This window comes from Amphibalanus amphitrite, unplaced genomic scaffold, assembly GCF_019059575.1.
Source record: "Amphibalanus amphitrite isolate SeventyFive unplaced genomic scaffold, NRLGWU_Aamphi_draft 000494F_arrow, whole genome shotgun sequence".
Taxonomy (NCBI): Eukaryota; Metazoa; Arthropoda; class Thecostraca; order Balanomorpha; family Balanidae; genus Amphibalanus; species Amphibalanus amphitrite.
In genome coordinates this window covers 129926-154159 of record NW_024881988.1, presented here as the reverse complement: position 1 = coordinate 154159, position 24234 = coordinate 129926, and the positions used below count along the sequence as shown (strand labels likewise).

The following is a 24234-nucleotide window of genomic DNA, read 5'->3' as shown; positions in this document are numbered from 1 at the left end:
TTCTGACTAACCTACCAGTGACGCCGAGTGGTCATAAGCATTTGTTGGTGGTGATCGATCACTTCACTCGCTGGTGTGAGGTGTTCCCGCTGAAGGATATGACGGCCACCACAGTAGCGTCCACTCTGGTAAGTGAATTCTTTTCCAGGTACGGGTGCCCGAGAAAGCTCCATTCGGATTGTGCCGCCAATTTCACGGGTCAGGTGATTGCCGAGATGTGTCGTCTTTTCGGCATCGAGAAGACAAAGATAAGTGCCTATCATCCAGAGGGTGACGGTAAGGTCGAGAGGATGATGAGGACTCTGCTCGACATGCTTTCAAAGTATCTCGACGCCAATCATGATCAGTGGGACGAGCACCTCCCATTGTTGATGCTGGGGTACAGATCGCTCGAGCACAGTGCGCTGGGCTACAGTCCGTATTTTCTCATGTTCGGTAAAGAGCCGCGCCTGCCTGTGGAGGCTGAGCTCCAGGTTCCAGTCGCGAGCAAATCTCAGACCGTCACTGAATATGTAGATAAGCTACGCGAGTCTTTGAGAATTGCACACAAGCATGCGCTACATGTATCTGACGCTTCACATGGGAAAAACAAACGATTCTACGAAAAACGAATGAATGAGTTTGAATACAAAGAGGGAGATTTGGTATTTTTGCACAAAGCTGTAGTTCCTAAGGGACAATATTATAAGTTTGTGAGACCGTGGAAGGCTGCGGTGATTGTAGCAAAGGTAGGGGACTTGAACTATCGTATCAAGGTCACGGGCTCCAGGAAAACATTACTGGTTCACCATAATCGTTTGAAGCCGCGAACTGAGCCGATAGTTACCCCACCTGTGCCAGAGGTCACTGAGAGTCAGGATGGGGCTGGTGCTGATGCTGCGTCACCGGTGACACGCGCTCAGACCACGCCGCCAGCAGAGACAGAGTCGGTCTCCGTGGACTGTGGGTCAGCGGATGACCCGGCTGGTGTCACAGCCTGGGCACGATTGCCCATCATCGGCACAGCTGTGCAAGGTAAGGAGCCAGCGATTGAGGAGCAATCGTCCGGCACAGTTCAGATGGCGGTGCCGACACCCGAGTGTCCGCCGGTACCCCCGCGGTCTGAGGTACCGCCGCCGGTGCCAGCCAGACGGTCCGAGCGACGGACTCGACCGCCTGATCGCTTTGTTCCAGGCTTGTAGGTAGCCTGATTAACATGAATGCTTCAAAAGGCAAGAGGTAAGAGGTGCGCTCAAATTAACGTAAAATCAGTCGCCCTGATTTTCCTTTTAACTAGCTCAGCAGACATTCGGTTGGCTCCTGGCGCCGGAGTGCGACAGATTTGTTTAACTCTTTATGGAAAGAGAGTGTGCGCGTCGAGCTAGATTCGGTCAATCCCTGGGGACGTTTCTGATTGACATGTCAATGTCATTAAACTCAGTTTGAGTAGGAGCCCTCTAGCAGCCTGTTCAGAGCATCATGGCATGGGATGTAAATAGCATGGTCGGGTTAACCTGTGTTTGGGATGGGACCCAGCGTACCCATTGCCATCATTGACGGTTAGCCATACCTGTTCAGCTAGCTAGTTGATAAGTGAGCGATGCTGTGCGAGATGACGTGTTTGTGTTTTTCGTTGTTGCTGACTGCCAGTCAAAGTCAGCCGGATGCTGCCAGGCATCATCTAGCGACCACGGTGTTATGGTGTCGCGTGGCGCGTGCTGCAACTGCTGATGTTATCACATGAGTATGAGTGTTTCTAGATGTAAGTGCACGCCTTTCATTCAAAGGAGGGAGAAGTGTAATCGGCAAGCTTTGCGCCGATTAAAGTTTATCTGTTTCACCGGCGAGAGGAGCCCGGTGACCATATGATGTCTGGACAGGAATTTAATTCAACGGTTTTGCGCGTGATCGTCTGCCATTCAATTGTTGCTACAGGTATGAACTCGAAGCTGTCCTAGATACTGCAATTAAATGTGTTTATTTATGTGCGGCATATTATTAGAATGGTAAACACTCTTATTCATGCTTAGAGGTTTTACTGACCAATTAGTATAATGTTTTATATAGCGGATGCCGCGATCGGAGCATCTCATGTGCACTATGTTTTCGCCCATTCAGCTGATCACGGAGGTGTTCGGCTGACTTGGGCGGGGAGTCTGGATCGAGAGCTGAAGGAGTGAGGTTGCGCTCCTGGCTCTGTTATAATGTAACCTAAGCTAAATACAATGTAATGTTCTTCACTTTTGATTATGTCGATTCACCTTCAGTAAACACGGGTTTACATAGGCATTGAGATCTTCACCACCTTAAGAAGGACTCATTGGTGGCACATTTTGTGAAATGATGACGCAGTTATGGGCACGACACAATCACAGGTATATATGGCTGTGAGACACACATCAGAAAATAGGGTGAATTATTGGTTCTGGAAACAGTAAGCCATAAAGACGGACACGCAACGATTCCAAAAGGTACCTATTTGACGACTCAACAAGCGCAGTAAAGCGTAGCACAACAACCATTACAGCACAACGAACAGCACAGCAGACAGCACAGCACAACTAGCGACAAGAATTCCCGTGACTCGGGAACACGAGACATCGTCTCCGCAGCGAGATCGCGAAGCCTCCTTTCAGCTACCGGGGCGCTTCTCCAAGGTCATCCAAACCTGTACCGATCGATTTTTCTTTTATCATTAGCAGTCCGATGTAGCTAAGTTCTTTCGTTTTCCCGGTTCCCCTGCCTCACTCACGAGCTGGCATCATAGAACTGTTCGTCAAGACTATTACATGAGTCCGACGCAAGCAGATGCATGGCTTCACCTTTTCCTCCATCTTCGCCTTCGTCTTCCTCGCCTTTTCCCACCACGTCTCCTCCCTCCCCACCACCACTCTCAGAAGTAGGCGCCGGTGCAGTTCCCAGCGATCCCAACGCTAAGGTCAGCGCAGGACTTGGCGCAGGAGCCAGCCTCATCAGCAGCCTGACCTGAGTCAGCGGTCGTGCTGACGGAGGAGACGTCTCAGGAGTCATGAAAGCGTCGCTAACCTCCGAGTCTCTCCTCCTCCAGTGCGCGCTAGGGGCTGACTCATTGACCATCGGCTGATGGAAGGACTGGCCTGTCGTACGTCTTCCTCCTCCCACGCGGGGAGTTGGGAGGGTCAGCAGTCGTCGTGTTCCTCCGGAGGTGTCAGAACGCGGAGGCCAGCCGTCTGTGGTCATGTTGGAGGAATGAAGCAGTATCGGTGATGCGCCTGATGGTAGAACAGTGGAAGAAGTGGGCTCCAACTTGACTCGCTCCGAGGCTGGATGAGAACGTCGACTCAGACCGCCTGTCGGAATAAGATGGAGGTTAGATGAAGCCTGAACGTGAGACAGGACTAGCAGTCAGGGAGGGTGGCGGCGTGGACTGGAGTATGTCCTTCGGAAAAAGTCACTTTACAAGACATGCCAAGTTAAATACCTCGGAAAACTAAAAGGCAGCAGTTTCTTTCTGAGCCAGCTGTGGGCAGTTTTGCCATGGTGAGGGACGGTGCATCATGAGTGCCAAGAGCGAAGAACAGTAGCTGTCTGGCTATGTTCTTCACACCTTGACAGGAGCTGTACGTACGTACAGCCCACCGCTAAAGTAATGTAGGGTTTTACCAATCTCAACGGTTGGCTTTGACTGGCGATTGTTTAATGCGGAGTGATCGAAAAGAAGATATTATAGGATTAAATTGGACTTACACCACAAGAGAATCGTTTTCGGTCGGAGCTTTCGACAATCGACATGTATTACATGTCCTCTTCAGCGAAGGTCGGTAATCGGGGCGAAAATAAAACGTTCGGGTCGAATCGAATCGCACAAGATGTCGGTGAGCTGCGCAGAGTTATTTCAGGCCGCTTGAATTATAAAATAAGCAAGCCTGAAACACGTGACGACAATAAGAGTACACTCAATGAGAAAGTCTACCAAAAAACACGAACGCATACCACACTAATAAAATCCTAAAAAATATAGAAATCAATACATACTATCTCGGTACAGAAATATAAAACGTTATACATACCTATAAATACCATACTATAAAAAAAATACTATAAAAGTATAACGTTTTATATTTCTGTACCGAGATAGTATGTATTGATTTCTATATTTTTTAGGATTTTATTAGTGTGGTATGCGTTCGTGTTTTTTGGTAGACTTTCTCATTGAGTGTACTCTTATTGTCGTCACGTGTTTCAGGCTTGCTTATTTTATAATTCAAGCGGCCTGAAATAACTCTGCGCAGCTCACCGACATCTTGTGCGATTCGATTCGACCCGAACGTTTTATTTTCGCCCCGATTACCGACCTTCGCTGAAGAGGACATGTAATACATACATGTCGAAAGCTCCGACCGAAAACGATTCTCTTGTGGAGTAAGTCCAATTTAATCCTATAATATCTATTTGCTCTCCGCACTAACATGTCTCTAAGTCGAAAAGAAGATGTCAATAGCTAAAGTTGCAGCTGCAAGGGTGACGATACATACATATAAGCTACATTCAAAGTTTCATTGTAGTCTGGCTAATCGTTCCTAAGCTTCAGAAGCAGAACATACCCATGACTGAAACCCCACATTACCTCTGCTGTGGACTGTACCTAATAGAGATGTCAATCGGATACCAACTTTTTGGTATACCGATACCAAACCGATACCAACTTGGTATTTGGTATTTCAATCGTAATGTGTTTGGTATTTTGTTGGTATCATAAGCCCTCACTAATGTATTAGAGGCTAAGAAATCGGTAAAAAGTTGGTATTTCCCTCAGTTTCCCAAGTTGGTTTGGTTTCGGTATTCTCCCGTGGTTTTAGTTGGTATTTGGTTTGGTATCGGTATTCCGATTTTCCGTGATTGACATCACTAGTACCTAACCTAACGTACCATCGTAGCGAGTGCCAACCGCCATATGTTACAGCCTACAGGCTACAGCTGCTGTCACTGCCGGATCCGATTCGTGGGAGGCACGTGGGACATGACTGCTTAGCAAGGCATGAGAAAACAAATTTAGAAGATGATTTTTTGTTAAATGGGTGGCCTTTTGAGGAGTATGCCAGCCACCTTCTCCCCCGCAGCGTCTCAAACCACTTGTCTGGATTCGTCAGTGACTGCCGGTGCGACTACTACCTCGTCAGCACTTGCAGAGGCAGTTTTTATCTGATGAGTTAAAAACTGTGTGCGTTTTGTGTGCGTGCAGACACGGGCACACTCCTGTATCTACGTTCCCCGAGGATCCATCTGTTGTTTGACTTGACAATAGCGTAAAAGAGAGCCGTGTTTAGGAGTCTCCTGAACAAAGAATGTTTCATTTCCAGAACTACAATGTGACCATTCAAGTTATTTTCCCCGGCTAAGCTGAATTGACGACTTAAAAGCTACTCAGTCGTCGGGTCTAGTTTTAGAACGACATATGAAACGCGCAATATCCGTGTAACTAAGGTCAAACTCAAACTGGGCCTAAAAAGAGCTTGTTGAATTGTAGGTGGGCTGTAAGCTCCGTAAGATCGATGAGCTTGGTCGACCGACAATAAAGTACACGTTTGTGCCAGCTCACAGAATAGGTGATAATGTTCAAAATAGAATCTAATGTAGTGATTTGAGTTTATTGAATGTGGAGCACTGTTAGTAACAAAGTATGTGAAGTGTTCTTCGAACTGATATAAAATCGATTGCTTGGTAATCTCAATGGGTTTCGTGCCCTCTTTGTGAAAAGCAATATTGCAATTGTTTGTACATTTTTGTGTTTCAGATAGGTTGACATTGAAGCAGGAGCATGATGTGAGTTACCCGCGCCCCGTAGGGGGGGGGGGACCGAAACGGTCCCCCCTGTCCTTTTCAGTCGATATCTCCTTAACAGCTGGAGATATCGCCACCAAACTTTGAGGAGCCCTCCGGGCATCAATATTACACATTATGACCAAACATTTTTCCAGAGCTATGATAGGTTGGCCACAAATGACGTCAGAATGACGTCATGTTCTGTCATTTTCGACCGAAAAAAGACCTTCGCGAGAAGACCTGTCAGGCCTACAGCTTTGAAGATACAGAAAAATGATCAGACATAAAAGGTGTAGAATTGACAGGGCTACAAAACTGCTATCTCGGATTTGTGAAATTTTTGAGTTTTGACCCCCAAAAATCAAAAAAGCATTTTTTTTATATAATAGCCAAAAAATTCAAAAAGTTTTTTAAGTTTCGAAAAAACCGGAATATATGTAATAGTACCTACCGTCTTCTATCTACATATACCAAATTTCAGATCGATACCTCGTTTTTTGGCCAAGTTATAGCGAAAAAACTGTTCAAAAATGATGACGTCAAATTTTCAAACCCAATTTTTGGCAATTCTAGACCTCGTAGAGCAAAACAAAGACCACCATTAGACTCCCCGTGACGGACGAGCTGCATCGAATCGATACCCATTTTATGCAAAAATATCAACTTTGAAATTTGACCTAATTTGACCTGACCTTGACCTGACCTTCACCAAAACGTGACCTAGGCTGGCCCCAAAGGCTGCCTAACCCACATAATCGCATTTGTCTTGTAAAATGGACCATAAAACATGTATCACACGACACTTTCATATTGTGACCCCCGGTGACCTGACCTCGCTGTGACCTGACCTGATATCAGTGACCTCAGATAGCAAAATATGTGTTTGACGAACAATGTACCATCGATGGTTTTCAATAAATTACCAATTTACTCGATTTCACAACACAATTCTTGAAATAAATGCCTGTGAACGGTGAAAATCTGACCTTTGACCTGACCTGTGACGTCATCGGTTTGACCTAGGTCAATGAAATTTGGTCACAAGGTAGTTCCCGGGTGGGGCTATCGAACGCCGTTTGAATTTTGAAAATCGGCCGGTAAATTTCCGAGATATTAGGGGGCCGAAACGCCCCCCCCCATCCCTACGGGTGGTAGGGTCCGCCGATAGTCCTACGGGGCGCGGGTTAAGACAATGAAGCAATGAAGGTAACAGACACACCCAGAACACTGCATCACACCGCAGGACAACGTATTTCTGTGTCTCGCTAACGTCCGTAGACAGCCAATATCCAATAGGTGATTGTGTATCGCTCCGTGTTCAATAGAATTGGTCCTCACGAAATGGACTCTGCTGGGTGTCTGGTTTGGGTATCAATCTGGTTTCGGTGTCAATCATGGAAGAACACAGTTAGGTATATTATACGTGGCTGTATCTAACACAAGCAGCCTATAGGCTCCATTTCACTATGATAATGGCATCCGTGAAATATGTCATCACCCGTTGCTGTTGCCTGATAATCCGTGCTCAAGTTACAGTTATCCTATTTAGTCCACAGTCTATAAATATTCCCTATCGTGTCATTTACACTGATTTGGCGGACCAATTTCGGAAGCGTAATCAGGCTCAGCTTACTGGTTTTAATGATATTGTATCAAATGAAATGTGGATGAAGACAGACTTGGATTGAAGCTGCGAATTATAGTCGGGTCATAAAAGGATTTACAATGCAATATTGCGCCGGTCGTAACACGAGCCCCACTGGGATATTAAGCTATTCAGTGAAACGTAACCCCCAATGGAAGATAGATTGGCACTCAGTCTAACTTAGTTAACAAAGGTAATGCTACCCAAATGTCACTCTATAGCCTAGGTATGCACAATGCGTTTCAGTAAAACGTGAACTAGTTTGGCGCGCCCGTCAAAGCCGGACACGGCCTGTCTCACTCAACTGACTAGCTGGCTGCGGCTGCTCTCACCAACCGCAGACCATTCCAGCCGGGGTCGCATATCGAATGCCTATCGGAGTGACTCGAATTCGAGCAAAGTTCATTAACAAATCAGCTTCATCAAATAAGCGCCATTGGTTCGGTAATGATGTTTTAACTGTTCTCGGTAGGTAACAATTCCAGGACACGATTAATGATTTGCTACGAGCTAGCGTGAACCACGATATTAGTCTTCCGTAGTTTGCGGCGATATCTGTAATGAATGATTGCGATTAAGGCTGTTCGTCGATTACGCTGAAACTATATCGTTGCACAATGATCGGAAAATGCAGTTTGATGTATCAAGTTGAATGCTATTGGAGACCGTCTCTACATGTCTCAATTGCTAGGGCGATTGAGCTGATAAATATGCCTCCGATGTTAGCTTAGCGCCCAGTTATGGGAGTAACCCGTACAAATCAGCTCGGACCTTGCCGAACACAATTTTGTGTGGGCGGACCCTCAAGCCCGTATATGTAGCTCTTAGAAAGCATCTGCCTAATCGACTCACTGAATACCGATCATTTCGGTGAGATGTGATCTGACCGATCCTGAACATGCTCTGGATACGACGGGAGCGGTTACACATGTCTGTTCGTTGAGCCGAGTATCCAATAAATGAAGCTCACTAGAGCGTCGAAACTCATTCAGAAATTCTTTGTATAGAACATGCACCCGATCCCTCGTTGGTAGCAATAGACCAAGACGGTATCAGGATTTTTTTTTGTAATAGAAGATCAGTTTTGATCAATTTTGGGAGAATTTTCTGAGCCACTGTGATGCGATCAGTTTACTATTGACTGCTATGGTAGATTTGGTACAAATCTCATATCAGCAGTACATACCTTAGTCATATTTCACGTCCTATGTATTCAACATGTAAGTGGTTAGGTGGCATGCGTTTCCTCCCGAGTCTAAAAAAAAAATCCTACGTAAAAGGGCATGTTACATCATCGTTACGCAAGAAGCAATAATGAAAGCTAGCTTTTACTTAGCGAGCTTTTACGGTACGGCAGCTGGGCTCCCTCAGGCTCAGCTGTTTCCAAGCGACGCAGATGAGCTCATCATGCTCGGCTAATTAGGCAGAAAGTACCTCGGCTGTGAGTGGAGGCGTGATATGATCAGGAGATTATGAGTATTTGGCCTAGTGTTACGCAATGTGCGGCAGTGCATGTGGGCAATAAAAACTCCAGCATCCGCATGTGCTCCGCATCCGCATCCGCAAGACTGCGGTAAAGTTGAGAGTAGATAAGAGAGGTAGGTGAAAATACATTCGAAAAGTGGTGTGAAATCACATTCGAAAACCGCGATCGCCCCTCCCCCTCTGGTGGTAAAGCCTAGTACTGACTAAGTTAAGTGCGTGAATTCGCTGTGATTGAGTTTGAGATGACAATTGACAGCTGTGCTACAAGAAACGGTGAGCACTCAGGTTGGCGGTTCTAGAAAAAAAGTTTTAGACGTTGCGAGGGCTACGCACTCAAAAAATGCTCTCAAGTTTTCGACAGCTTCTCGAATTTCTCTTCCTGTTGCCTCGCTGTGCAGTTTATAGCAAACTTTTCCTGGCAAAAGTTGTTCAGTTGTCTTTCCATACGATAAAAAAGCGAAATTTCGTCAGTCTCGAATGCTGCGAGAGGGGTAAAAATGTCTCAAATGCCCCCACACCTGAATTCCCAGGTGTTCTTGAAAGTGTTTACCATACGACCTGCCGGCATCTCTGTACTCACTTCTGAGTCCGTTGCCGTAGTACTGTTGTGGCTCTGGAACAAAACACTCGAGTGTGTTCTGGGGCACGCAGCAGCGAAACAGGCGACACAGGTAGGCCCGGAACCTGTCGAAATAGCAGAGAAGGGAGAGTGAAATTGTGGGTCTGAGCTCGAGAAACATTAGTGCAGTGAGGGTGAGTGATAATCCAGAATTGGAGGATCAAAAGCATGCGATAGCATGCTTTTGCATCCGGAAATTCCACAGTTGTGGTTCTGTGCGATGACTGCAACCTAAAATAGTGTGTTAACTGCATAGCGTTAGAGGAAAATTGGGAAAATTGTACCATCGTAATTCTGGATGAGATTCCGGTTTAAGTTATTCCTTACTTAAATTGTAACATTATGTCCGCCTATTTTAGGAGCCACGGTGAAATGCGTTTGCTGAAATTCCAGGCAGACCGTGTGTGATCTAGCTGAACATTAATGTCATTTCCAACTAATCGCTAACTGCATTAGCGGATGGTGATCTACACGTAGTAACACGTGCCCAGATACCCTTCCCGGCTGATGGTTTGAAGCGTTGGACCGGTTTTCCTGGATCCCCACAACTCCCAAACCGTTTGATAACACGTGCTAATGACTCATTTGATGTTATCGTGTGTGTGTTAGGAATGAGGACGATATAGGCAGATACATCACCGTTTATGTATATCTGAAAGGGATTGGAGTCCTCACCGTTTGTTCATCCAGAAGTAGATGAGAGGGTTGACCATGGCATACGACATTGCCAGCCAGTAGAAAACCATAAACAGGTGCTGCGGAAAAGAAACGAAATGCAGTCAGCGTGTGAACGGCAGAACACAGTGAACACCGTAGTGAACAGGGAACTAAATAAATACCGTCAGCATGTTAACGTCAGAACACCATGAACAGTGAACAGATGTTGTGAACAGAAAACGACGATGCGACAAAATATCTACATCATGTATGTACTTGATGTACTTGATGTGCAGGTAAAGAGGACTAATAAGCCCTGTTGGTCCTGCTCTTGACTTTATTAGTTAATCCAACTGGTCCACTCTCGTGCCATAACTTTACTGGCTGCTAGTTGAGTACAGTGAGCTAGCTGTTTGCTTGAATTTCGTCAAATCGAATAAATGGTCAAAGAATAAACGACAATCTTGTTTTGCAGCGTGAGGGCCGCAGATTCTCTGGAAAATGCCGATGTGATTTGAAATTCGGTGCACAGCCCTTAGCTGCTCGTTGCAAAATCAATGCATCTTGACCTTTCGGTTGAGCTGATCTATACAGTGGTGTTAATGATAGGTCCACATATGAACCCAACTCGCAAATGTGCAAGGTGCATGACAATTAAATAACATGTGGATTGTGGCATTTAACCCTCAAATGATATGGTCCTCACGCCGTATAGAGCTGCTTTGAAATGAGTTGATTGCCCTATTTTCCGAACCACTCAATCGGCAGTTGCTGAGCTGCCTTCTTTGATCACGCCTCTGCTCTCGGGATTTTATTAATGGCCGTGCCAGTCAAAGCCACAGACGCCAAATGATGTTGCCGTGCGGAGCAAAGCGGTGTTGCTGTGTCGCTGTGGAAGTGACGTTGCTCTGCAGGGCCAAGTGATCTTACCCGTTGACCTTCTAAGTCAGATCAATGAACCAAATGCTGGGAACTTCGGGATTTACTAGCACTTCATGAAGTGAGGGTTTTCTGTGGTATTTCGAGATCCATACTTCAAATTTCGCATTTTGTTTTGTTATAAAAAATGATGCATTTTTATATTTGGGGGTACTTTTCGGGTCAGATCAGGTCAACCATCACTCGTCCCGTTGTAGGCTGAAGGGGGATGGACCACATATCGTCTATCCGCTCCTCCTCTTCAGCTGCTGCCGTCTCAGTGTTCATTCGGGTCGGCTAGGTCAGAGCTAAGTTTTACAGTTGACCACATGTGAATTGGCCACACGCTGCGTTTTCTCATTTTGGTCGGCCAGCCTTGGTTACCATTCTGAGACAGTTCACAAACAGGCTTGCTAGGATATTGGAGATAGGCGCACGTGTACATTGCTTTGTTTTGTACTGTTGCTGGTGTCGCTATTTTTCATTTAGTTGCGAGACCCGGCCATTGAACTAAGCTCTGCTGCACAGACTCCTCGCACACCCGCGTTGTGTGCGTGGTAACGGCACCATTTTTTTTTTTTACTTTTACTCCGCTTCATCTTCACATAGAGCCTTTGTAACGCAGGCGTTACATTTTAGCATATTTTCTATCACCCCTCCCACGACGACGACGGCGTGTGCACCGGGGTTTGGGCGCCGGCGCTGGCGTCACCGTACCGCCGCGCTGGCAAACAGCCCCCGGGCCACGCCGGACCAAAAGGGTACGGCCGGGGCGAGAGGGGACCCGGCCGTCAAAACAACCCGGGCGCAGAGGCGGAGGAAGGAGGAGAAGGAGGAGACCACGCGAAGACCAGGACGAACACCAGTACCTGAAGACGCCTCTGTCAGCCATGAGCAGCTGCACTGGGGAGCCGAGGGAGAACGAGGCCAGGGGGAGAGAAGAGGACAGTCGGGAGTTGGGAGTCAGAGTCGGAGCGGAGAGTTGACGATCGACGGCAGGAGGCCGGCTGGGCCGGTCGGCCCGTGTGGCCGGACGGCCCTGCAGTACAGTCAGGGTTGAGGATTCAGCAGAGACGGGCAAGGCGTCGGCTGGGCCCGGGCGGCCCTAACCGGCCGCACGGCCCGTCGGCCGGACGGCGCTACAGCACAGTTCTACCCGGGGACGAGTCAGAACAGCGGCTAGAGGAGGACCGAGCGGCGACAGCAGGACCCGATGGCCGGCAACCTTGAGTCACCAACAGCTTCAGCAGCCAACACCAGCCGGCTAGCTGCAACCTCACCATCAGATCAAGGTTTGGACAGGATCTGGTCGGGCGCTGGGCTGCTAACCTTTCTGTCCTTTTGCCCAGTTCCGACCCACTGATGTTTCTCTCTAAAAAAAAGGTTCCTTCTAATAATTGGTCTGGGCACAGTTAGGGGATTTATTTAGGATGTTTAAAATGTTAAACAAAAAGGGGGGGTGTATTCAACGGAAGCTGCGCTATCTGCTGTCTGATTCTGTAAATTGTCGACCACAATAATTTTCATAAATGCTTATAATTGGGTAGCCACTAGCCATGTTTGGATATTGTGAATCATGAAGGAAAGGTTGGTAATTTAATCGGCGAAACTGTCTGGCTTTTCGCGCTGAACATATCTTTTAACGACAAGCTGTCCTGGTTATCGCGTAGGAATTACATTTTTTAACGTTGAATCTGTCTGGTTCCTTTAATTGTAAATACATAGCGTAGTAAAATGTAAACACATTTTTGATGAGGATGTGTTGATGACGGATCAATATGACGGGAAACCCAGGAATGTCACGGGGAAGCCGCGAGTACGACAGCGAAACACGGATCTGACACTGCATATTTAGGTGGTATATCTTTGCACTGTTTTATTAAATGCTTCTTCATCGAGAAACATTTGTTAGGAATTTAAGGTTTCCACTAGTTTTGGTAAGCATTTACGACGATATTCAGTAGGAAATTTTCAGCATTTGGTCGAGCTATTCCCGATAATGTAACTGAGAGCGAAACCAATTCATCGGCTTTTTGTACGCATGAGATCTTTGTTTATTTCTTATCCTTAGCAATCGACCATAGAATTGGGCACGCAGGCTGATAAACTCATTATTTTGTCCTTGAAGGGTTGCTTAATAATTAAACGCGCCAAAGTGTGATTATTCTCCGCTTCCGAAAGCATAAATGCTTTTTTTTCTTTATATTCACGTTAACTGCTGGTGTAATTTTGTATGTAGAAATAAGTAGAATCTAATTAAATTGGAAACGACTCTTTGTCTGTTACAATGAACATCGGTACAGGAGTATAAATGTTACAGGAGTATAAATGTTAAATTATTTACTTCGGCTAGCGTATAATTCATATTCATCGTGTTGCTGTTCCTGTGTACGATTTAAATTATCTTTTCATATCACGAATGATTATGACGCATTACTTAATTAGGTCACTGATAGTAAATGCGATCACCGACAGCACACAAAGGATATTGCTTCTCACTGACAAGTGATGAGCTCCAGCGTCCCAGTGACCGTCTCTCGCTCGGCGGCCGCGCTGCCGGTCCCATGTTTCGACGGCCAGCCGCCGCGCCGATTCACCCCTCGGAATGCGTAGTGGGGGAAGGACACGCAGGGGGGAGGGGACGCTCCGGCCAGGCGGCGACGCACAGTCGCCGGCCGGCCCGCTCGACGCGGGGGCGCCCGCAAATGGCGGCCGGCGCGGTGTGAAGGGAGTGCGGGCCGCTGGACACCGAGCCGGATTGATGACGTCACCACCCTAACTACGGGTGGATTTATGTAAGATACAGAGTAGCGAAACAGGTTCCGATGCAGCATTTAATGTACGATCAACACATTGAAAACAATATTAGATTTGTGGTCAATTAGCTCATTCTAGTATCGCAATGAACCCATTTTATCCAATGTCATGGGTAGGTAATTGGTACGAGTAGGTTTGATCAAATTTTAAGTGAAATTATAAACTCGGTTGGAAATGTTAATAACGATCTCATCTCTTAAATTTGTTAGCAGTTAATCAGTGACATTTGGTCATGTTGCAAATAAAACACGGCGATTTATAAACCGGTCCGTCGCGTCGGTCAATCGGTATGAAGCCCTATTGGTTTATGATCTGTTGAGTGCTGGTCTACTAGCTATAGTTTCTCTCTCTCTCTCTCTCTCTCTCTCTCTCTCTCTCTCTCTCTCTCTCTCTCTCTCTCTCTCTCTCTCTCTCTCTCTCTCTCTCTTTCTCTCTTTCTCTCTCTCTCTCTCTCTCTCTCTCTCTCTCTCTCTCTCTCTCTCTCTCTCTCTCTCTCTCTTCCTCTCTCTCGCTCTTTGGCTTCTCAGCACCGATAACAACGAGCGATCGGAGGAAGATATTTATAGCAACCAAGCGGAGGTGCGCCCATGAACTGGGGTCAGCGGACAGTGTCGCGGGCCGGTGGACAGTCTCGGAGGCCGCCGGCAGCGGCCGGACCTGGCTCACTAATGATCCGCTGGTATCCCTCGCGCCGTCAACAAAGGGGAGAGACGGGGTCGGGCTGATTCCGGCTCCGAGTGAGCGGCGGTAGGCCGGAATTGGATTATTATGAATACTGCGCATGCTATACCGAACGCTACAGTGCGGCACCTCATGGTGGAAAGTGGATGACGTCACACGAGAAGGTGTTATCCCACCGACAGAGGATCATGATTAGCACCTGAGTTAAATAGAAAGGCTAGTTTAAAATTAATTATTTAGCGTTAATATGTTCAGCGACATGTGTTCGATGGTGAATATTAAATGAAAATTAAATCTTAATTATTAACCAATTTGCACCCATACATTTTACATTTTCATTATATTTCGTACTCAAGGTCAAATGCTAGCCTGATTTCAGCTTGTAAGCCGTAAGGATAGTAGCACTCCACATCTTCCCATTGAGACTAGAATACCCGACTTTGACTCAGATAGCGAGGCCGTAAGTCTATGCATGTCGCTCCCCTGTGAGTGATATGCCTGCCAACGCGACTCTCGCACTTACTTTAGGTATTGGGAACAGGGCATGGGTTGCAGTTGCCTACTGATAATTTTTATTGGAAGGGAAACATTGCTGATTGAAATATTTGCCTTATTTTGTTGGGATACCGTATTTGAAGTCAGTCGTGCTAGTTGTGGGTTTTTGATTGAATGACGGGCAGGTGAGATAATTGCCCTTATTATCAGTTTGTTCCTTGAAGGCGTACATGGCTCTAGCGAATGCCCAAGCGCGGGTTAAGGAAGGGATGAGAAGGGGATGAAAGAGGAGGGAAAATATGCAATAGAAAAATTGATTTCCTAAATGATGATCAATAGGGATCGACCCCACTAAATGTTAGGCCTCGATTGAGTTAGCCCTGGGTGGTGATAAGGTCACGCGAGCCGTCGCTTGGAATGTGTATCGGCGAGTTGGTCGCCGCGAGATGATGGTGTTTCGTCTCGGATTGACAGCCTCGGAGGCTGGGCAAATTTTAGGCCGCCGGGTTGGCCCGGAACCCCTGAGCTATGGCTGGAGCGAGATGCGGTCATTAGTATCACGGACGGACCTTAGTTACCCAGCCCGGTTTCAAAACGTTAGGTAGGTCCGCTATCGGTCCCTCAAGTGAGCGGCGCAGGACGTCATTTGAAGAGCGACGTAGATAGTTTCGGAGGTGGTTAGGACCCCAGGCGTTCTAGCGAGGGATCGTATGCCGCCGGATGAGTAATGCCCCGCGAAGAAACGTGTAATGCCGCAGGACGGGGGTAAACATTAGATACCGAGTATTCGAGTCGGGTGATCGCAGTCAGACGGTGCTGGCCACCCGCAGTCAGTCGAGTAGCTCCGGCCATGCTCTGGTCCTTTCGAATAGGTCTGTGACGACAGTTTAACTACCAGCCACGGATAGATAGGGCTCTGGGCACCTATGTGCTGGTAGTCGATTATGGATGCCGAGTGCAGGATGTCCCCGAGAGGACCTGCGTGCGTGGAAGACGAGTGTCGTCTTGATAGATAGCCGACGTAGGCTAACCCGTTTAGATCGCCGGTTTGGCCCGGAAACCCTGAACTATGGCTGGTGCGAGATGCGGTCATTAGTATCACGGACGGACCTTAGTAACCCAACCCGGTTTCAAAATTTAATGAGTCCCCCGTGGAAAGCCGGACTAAGGAGTCTCCTGCGAGCCCTGGTCTCGGGGCTGCGGGCCGGAGACGTTTTCCCTTTCTTTGTGTAGGCATTGGGCATGGTCAACTCAACTCGAGTGCCGAAGCATGAGGTGGTTCGTAATATTCTATTCGTGTGTTACGAGTATAACGAAGCGTTCGGCTGATTTACGGAGCATAGTAAAGGAACAAAGCTTACAAAATTAAAACAATGACCCATTTTGAAACCCATTGTATGCACTGATACGTAAACGGAAGTTCCTGTCTTCAAACTTTTTTTTTATAATTACGCGTATAGTGATTAGTCTGAACCTGGGTACCACTGGGGGATTGTAGGAAAACGGGGGAGGGACAGGTTTGCCACCTGAAATATTTTTACGATGCATGGAAGAATGAATGAGTGGCCGTGTGAATGGAGAATTAATGGTGAGAGCGTGAATGAGTTATATCCAGTGGGAGGAGGCACCCTCAACTCAGGGGATAACTTAAGAACAATAGACGCACAATTGTGAGATTTCGCTGGAACATTGATTGATAGACATTTTTGAGATTTCGTTAGAATATAACAGAAGGGAGCGTAGGCAGAGAGAAACATCAGGCAACCTTTTAATATCCCACCGTGAATGCCCACCAACCCTGTGACCCATGCCGCTGTACTGTGTGTAGCAGTCTATGTGGCCGCCAGTGAATGACCAGCCTCGCACAAACACTGACCAGTAGCAGCCCGACACCCCGCTACACAATTTGGCGCCCAACGTGGGGGATGGCCATATCCTGGGGGCATGAAGTTGGCAGGCTGGCATGCATAGCCGAACCGATGAAGTCGTGTCGTAGAAAATCACTGGAGAAGAGTTCCAGAGGAGTTTCAGGCATGACATGTGTGTATCCCGCGGCATGCGGATGCTCACAGCTCTTTCAGGTCTGAAGATGTTGAAGGATCGAACATTTGTTGTCCAGGAAGATGTTGAAAACCTTAAAATAGGAAAAAGGGACATTTTGCAACGGCATGAGAATCGATGGTGGCTGCTTTTGCTCGTGAATGTAGTGCACAGATATTGGTATGAACTGCTACTTGACGTCTGAAGATGTTGAAGGATTGAGCATGTGTCCAGGAAAATGTTGGTACTTTGACATGAGGTGTTTAAAGTCAGTTTTACAGCGGTGTGAGAATGGAGGTCGTTTTGCTTACGTCATTGAAGTATCGGTTCTATTCTTTTGATGGCCGGCTGAGGTTGTTGAGTGGACTAATAATAATTTACTGGTTATAAATGAATGAAGTTTTGAAAGAGGCTAGATGTAACGTCCAAGGAGAGCAAGAGAAAAACAAGAACTCGAGGAAGAAGGAAGAAATTGTTGAAACCACTACCTGGGTGTGACGGAGATGCATTGAAGACGCGGAACGACCTCTGGCTCTCGGAGACGGGTCGCTGGTCAATTCAGTGGCCCGCTGACGTTGGCCACGGAGCCGAAGCTGACATGGTTCGGCTCTGACAACGGGAGACCCGTCGGACTACATCACCTCAAACCAATACTGGAAGGAGGTCGGAGGAAGGAGAAAACACAAGACGAGATCAATAGGGGGAAGGAAACGCAGCAGAGCGACGTCGGAGAGCTGCACCGTCATCGGCAGTCTTCGTTCCGGTACACCCCTCCCCGTTTATTCGTTTCCAGGTCCGGACCGGGCAGTCATCATCAGAAGAAATTCGGAGCTGGTGGCCGTGCCGGCCGAAGGAGAGGAAGAGGAAGCCGGTGCCGGTCAGCTCTGACGGCGGTGCCGGGCCCTCTCTCCGAGCAAGCCGCTCAGTTGGCACGCTCGCCAGACGCCAACTGGAGACGAAGGAACACCAGGCGCCGAGGCGCAGCCGGAGCCGGACTGGCCAGGGTGGCCCGGCACAACTTCTCGTGATGACCGGAGGGGAAACCCTCCGTCGGGCGGAGTGAAACAGGACTGCTCCATGGTGTGTTCCGGCGGTGGGACTTCCACCGTGGACTTCATTTGTAACCGGACTTCACGTGAACATTATTTTGCGGTGCCTAAATGGCTAAACATTGAGCTGGTTAAGTGCTAGTGGGCGAGTTTTCACTGTTTCATTTGAACACTTCGGATTCTTAATGTTCAGGAACAAATTGTATGATTACGGGTGCAAATGTGTGTGTCGTTTTGAATGTTTGTGTGTAACGTGTATGTATCTTGTGTAGCTTCAGGTCTCTAGGTTCATCCAGGACAGCAGGTAATTAGAAATCAAGTGTTTTAGGGAAAGGTGCCCAGACCAATGTCCTTTCTTTCGTCAAGTTCCTTGATCCTTCACCTTTGTACACCTTCAGTCACCGTCTACCTTACCGAGCAGCCAACGTCATCTCTGTAGCAGCCAATACAAGAAGGGAACCAGCGTCATCCAGGTCATCAAAGTGCAGCAGCAAGTGCCATCCAGCTGCCAGCATTGCAAGACCACTGGCCTGTCGTTCCCCTCGACGAATCAACATCTCGTAGTCGCGGGGGCGCGACTAAAAAAAGAGGCCAATAAAATGTAACGCAGGCGTTACATTTTAGCATATTTTCTATCACCCCTCCCACGACGACGACGGCGTGTGCACCGGGGTTTGGGCGCCGGCGCTGGCGTCACCGTACCGCCGCGCTGGCAAACAGCCCCCGGGCCACGCCGGACCAAAAGGGTACGGCCGGGGCGAGAGGGGACCCGGCCGTCAAAACAACCCGGGCGCAGAGGCGGAGGAAGGAGGAGAAGGAGGAGACCACGCGAAGACCAGGACGAACACCAGTACCTGAAGACGCCTCTGTCAGCCATGAGCAGCTGCACTGGGGAGCCGAGGGAGAACGAGGCCAGGGGGAGAGAAGAGGACAGTCGGGAGTTGGGAGTCAGAGTCGGAGCGGAGAGTTGACGATCGACGGCAGGAGGCCGGCTGGGCCGGTCGGCCCGTGTGGCCGGACGGCCCTGCAGTACAGTCAGGGTTGAGGATTCAGCAGAGACGGGCAAGGCGTCGGCTGGGCCCGGGCGGCCCTAACCGGCCGCACGGCCCGTCGGCCGGACGGCGCTACAGCACAGTTCTACCCGGGGACGAGTCAGAACAGCGGCTAGAGGAGGACCGAGCGGCGACAGCAGGACCCGATGGCCGGCAACCTTGAGTCACCAACAGCTTCAGCAGCCAACACCAGCCGGCTAGCTGCAACCTCACCATCAGATCAAGGTTTGGACAGGATCTGGTCGGGCGCTGGGCTGCTAACCTTTCTGTCCTTTTGCCCAGTTCCGACCCACTGATGTTTCTCTCTAAAAAAAAGGTTCCTTCTAATAATTGGTCTGGGCACAGTTAGGGGATTTATTTAGGATGTTTAAAATGTTAAACAAAAAGGGGGGGGGGTGTATTCAACGGAAGCTGCGCTATCTGCTGTCTGATTCTGTAAATTGTCGACCACAATAATTTTCATAAATGCTTATAATTGGGTAGCCACTAGCCATGTTTGGATATTGTGAATCATGAAGGAAAGGTTGGTAATTTAATCGGCGAAACTGTCTGGCTTTTCGCGCTGAACATATCTTTTAACGACAAGCTGTCCTGGTTATCGCGTAGGAATTACATTTTTTAACGTTGAATCTGTCTGGTTCCTTTAATTGTAAATACATAGCGTAGTAAAATGTAAACACATTTTTGATGAGGATGTGTTGATGACGGATCAATATGACGGGAAACCCAGGAATGTCACGGGGAAGCCGCGAGTACGACAGCGAAACAAGGATCTGACACTGCATATTTAGGTGGTATATCTTTGCACTGTTTTATTAAATGCTTCTTCATCGAGAAACATTTGTTAGGAATTTAAGGTTTCCACTAGTTTTGGTAAGCATTTACGACGATATTCAGTAGGAAATTTTCAGCATTTGGTCGAGCTATTCCCGATAATGTAACTGAGAGCGAAACCAATTCATCGGCTTTTTGTACGCATGAGATCTTTGTTTATTTCTTATCCTTAGCAATCGACCATAGAATTGGGCACGCAGGCTGATAAACTCATTATTTTGTCCTTGAAGGGTTGCTTAATAATTAAACGCGCCAAAGTGTGATTATTCTCCGCTTCCGAAAGCATAAATGCTTTTTTTTCTTTATATTCACGTTAACTGCTGGTGTAATTTTGTATGTAGAAATAAGTAGAATCTAATTAAATTGGAAACGACTCTTTGTCTGTTACAATGAACATCGGTACAGGAGTATAAATGTTACAGGAGTATAAATGTTAAATTATTTACTTCGGCTAGCGTATAATTCATATTCATCGTGTTGCTGTTCCTGTGTACGATTTAAATTATCTTTTCATATCACGAATGATTATGACGCATTACTTAATTAGGTCACTGATAGTAAATGCGATCACCGACAGCACACAAAGGATATTGCTTCTCACTGACAAGTGATGAGCTCCAGCGTCCCAGTGACCGTCTCTCGCTCGGCGGCCGCGCTGCCGGTCCCATGTTTCGACGGCCAGCCGCCGCGCCGATTCACCCCTCGGAATGCGTAGTGGGGGAAGGACACGCAGGGGGGAGGGGACGCTCCGGCCAGGCGGCGACGCACAGTCGCCGGCCGGCCCGCTCGACGCGGGGGCGCCCGCAAATGGCGGCCGGCGCGGTGTGAAGGGAGTGCGGGCCGCTGGACACCGAGCCGGATTGATGACGTCACCACCCTAACTACGGGTGGATTTATGTAAGATACAGAGTAGCGAAACAGGTTCCGATGCAGCATTTAATGTACGATCAACACATTGAAAACAATATTAGATTTGTGGTCAATTAGCTCATTCTAGTATCGCAATGAACCCATTTTATCCAATGTCATGGGTAGGTAATTGGTACGAGTAGGTTTGATCAAATTTTAAGTGAAATTATAAACTCGGTTGGAAATGTTAATAACGATCTCATCTCTTAAATTTGTTAGCAGTTAATCAGTGACATTTGGTCATGTTGCAAATAAAACACGGCGATTTATAAACCGGTCCGTCGCGTCGGTCAATCGGTATGAAGCCCTATTGGTTTATGATCTGTTGAGTGCTGGTCTACTAGCTATAGTTTCTCTCTCTCTCTCTCTCTCTCTCTCTCTCTCTCTCTCTCTCTCTCTCTCTCTCTCTCTCTCTCTCTCTCTCTCTCTCTCTCTCTCTCTCTCTCTCTCTTTCTCTCTTTCTCTCTCTCTCTCTCTCTCTCTCTCTCTCTCTCTCTCTCTCTCTCTCTCTCTCTCTCTTCCTCTCTCTCGCTCTTTGGCTTCTCAGCACCGATAACAACGAGCGATCGGAGGAAGATATTTATAGCAACCAAGCGGAGGTGCGCCCATGAACTGGGGTCAGCGGACAGTGTCGCGGGCCGGTGGACAGTCTCGGAGGCCGCCGGCAGCGGCCGGACCTGGCTCACTAATGATCCGCTGGTATCCCTCGCGCCGTCAACAAAGGGGAGAGACGGGGTCGGGCTGATTCCGGCTCCGAGTGAGCGGCGGTAGGCCGGAATTGGATTATTATGAATACTGCGCATGCTATACCGAACGCTACCGTGCGGCAATTTATGGTGGAAAGTGGATGACGTCACACGAGAAGGTGTTATCCCACCGACAGAGGATCATGATTAGCACCTGAGTTAAATAGAAAGGCTAGTTTAAAATTAACTAGATGGCATGTTTTGCGCTATAACTGTGCGTTTTGATAGATGCGTTTGAGGGGGCATTAGTTTGGGTGTGAGAACTTATGATATTTATTTGTCTTATTTTGTCGGAGTTGGATATTTGTTTGAACGGCATGTTATGCTGGTGCTGGTTGCGGGTTGTTAGAGCCTTTCTCATGGTTTTCCTTTATCGAACTCAAACCCACCCTACCCTACCCTAACCTACGCATACCCTACTTTACTCATAACCTACACAAAGTTACCCTTCTCATACTCGATCAAAGTAACATACCAAATTTGAGCGCAATCGGCCCAGCCGTTCTTGAGATATAAAGTTGGCCCGCTGCACGTGCGCACGCGCTGAGACTCCAGATGACTTGTGCCAGCAACCTTTCTAAAATCTAAATTGTCCCCAACACTCAACAGTGTACAAAATTTGAGCGAAATCGGCCCAGCCCTTCTTGATATGCAGAAGCGGACCCCTCACGTGCGCACGTGCAATCGATCCACCCTACCTGTCACAAATGACCATACATCACCAGGTTAGTGCCCCCTCCAACCACAGTCCAAGTTTCAGCGCAATCGGCCTAGTAGCAGCTGAGTTATTCCTAGTACAATAATGTGCTGTTTACTGGTAGGCGCTTATTTGCAGTGTTTGGAATTCTCCTTTGCGGGCGGTGCATTGCAGCCCATGCTTTGATAGCTATTGTGAAAAGTGAAATGACCTGACGGCCATAAGCCATCGATCGGATTTTGTCGAAAAATACTGGTAACGTTAACAAAACACGGTCACATGCTTGAGTCATTTTCACAAAAGTTTATTGACTTTTCGATAATATTTTGGGTGGATATTGGTCAGAAAAGAATGCTCTTTCCGAATATGTAGGTTCCATAACGATTGATCATCGTTTTCAATACGTTTTGATGTTGTAAAGGACGACGCGCTCCACGCGAATCAAATTTTCAAATTAATTTTTCATTATTAAGGAAATGGTACGGATCATCACTTTTTATCTGCTATCCTCTGATTACACGTACATTTGCCTGCAAAATGGCACCACACCGATTTCAATATGTCAAGCCGTTTCCCAGCGGCATCGATTTTCCCGTCACAGTGCACGAAATCGGTCATTTTTTCACAACCGGGGGTGCTGTCTTGCACGTGGCGCGTGCTATACTATGAAACCATGTCAATACGCTAGGTCCATCTCTCCTCTATCCAGTGGTGGCAACCCCACCTCGCTACGGCAATCTGTCGCCAAGTTTTGGGCCCGGGAAGTGGGCGCCGCAGGCCGGTTTTCGCCCGATCTTCGATTTGACCGTTTCCCGTGTTAACCCTATGGCGCACGCGAGCGCGTGCTGACGGCGCACCCCTGGTCCGATCACGCCCAAATTTTAATACAAAGGCCGCCCACGCCCACAGATTTGGCATGCCAAATTTCACGCCGATACGCGGCGCCTTTCAGGCGCAATAAGACACATAAGTCATGACGGATTACGCACGCACAGACAACTTATAAATCATAATATAGATTATTTAGCGTTAATATGTTCAGCGACATGTGTTCGATGGTGAATATTAAATGAAAATTAAATCTTAATTATTAACCAATTTGCACCCATACATTTTATATTTTCATTATATTTCGTACTCAAGGTCAAATGCTAGCCTGATTTCAGCTTGTAAGCCGTAAGGATAGTAGCACTCCACATCTTCCCATTGAGACTAGAATACCCGACTTTGACTCAGATAGCGAGGCCGTAAGTCTATGCATGTCGCTCCCCTGTGAGTGATATGCCTGCCAACGCGACTCTCGCACTTACTTTAGGTATTGGGAACAGGGCATGGGTTGCAGTTGCCTACTGATAATTTTTATTGGAAGGGAAACATTGCTGATTGAAATATTTGCCTTATTTTGTTGGGATACCGTATTTGAAGTCAGTCGTGCTAGTTGTGGGTTTTTGATTGAATGACGGGCAGGTGAGATAATTGCCCTTATTATCAGTTTGTTCCTTGAAGGCGTACATGGCTCTAGCGAATGCCCAAGCGCGGGTTAAGGAAGGGATGAGAAGGGGATGAAAGAGGAGGGAAAATATGCAATAGAAAAATTGATTTCCTAAATGATGATCAATAGGGATCGACCCCACTAAATGTTAGGCCTCGATTGAGTTAGCCCTGGGTGGTGATAAGGTCACGCGAGCCGTCGCTTGGAATGTGTATCGGCGAGTTGGTCGCCGCGAGATGATGGTGTTTCGTCTCGGATTGACAGCCTCGGAGGCTGGGCAAATTTTAGGCCGCCGGGTTGGCCCGGAACCCCTGAGC

General features: G+C 47.6%; 1 protein-coding gene across 1 annotated transcript in view; it reads right to left on the bottom strand.

Moving 5' to 3' along the window:
* Positions 1-2334: 2334 nt before the first annotated feature.
* LOC122392640 (tachykinin-like peptides receptor 86C) overlaps positions 2335-24234 on the bottom strand; it is a 36840-nt gene continuing 14940 nt past the window's right edge. Inside the window, exons 8-10 of the mRNA XM_043387727.1 lie at positions 10206-10285; positions 9492-9595; positions 2335-3308 (exon numbers count right to left, since the gene is read on the bottom strand). Coding sequence (XP_043243662.1) covers positions 2728-3308; positions 9492-9595; positions 10206-10285 — 765 coding nt within the window. The 3' untranslated portion in view covers positions 2335-2727. The remainder of the gene's footprint in view (positions 3309-9491; positions 9596-10205; positions 10286-24234) is intronic.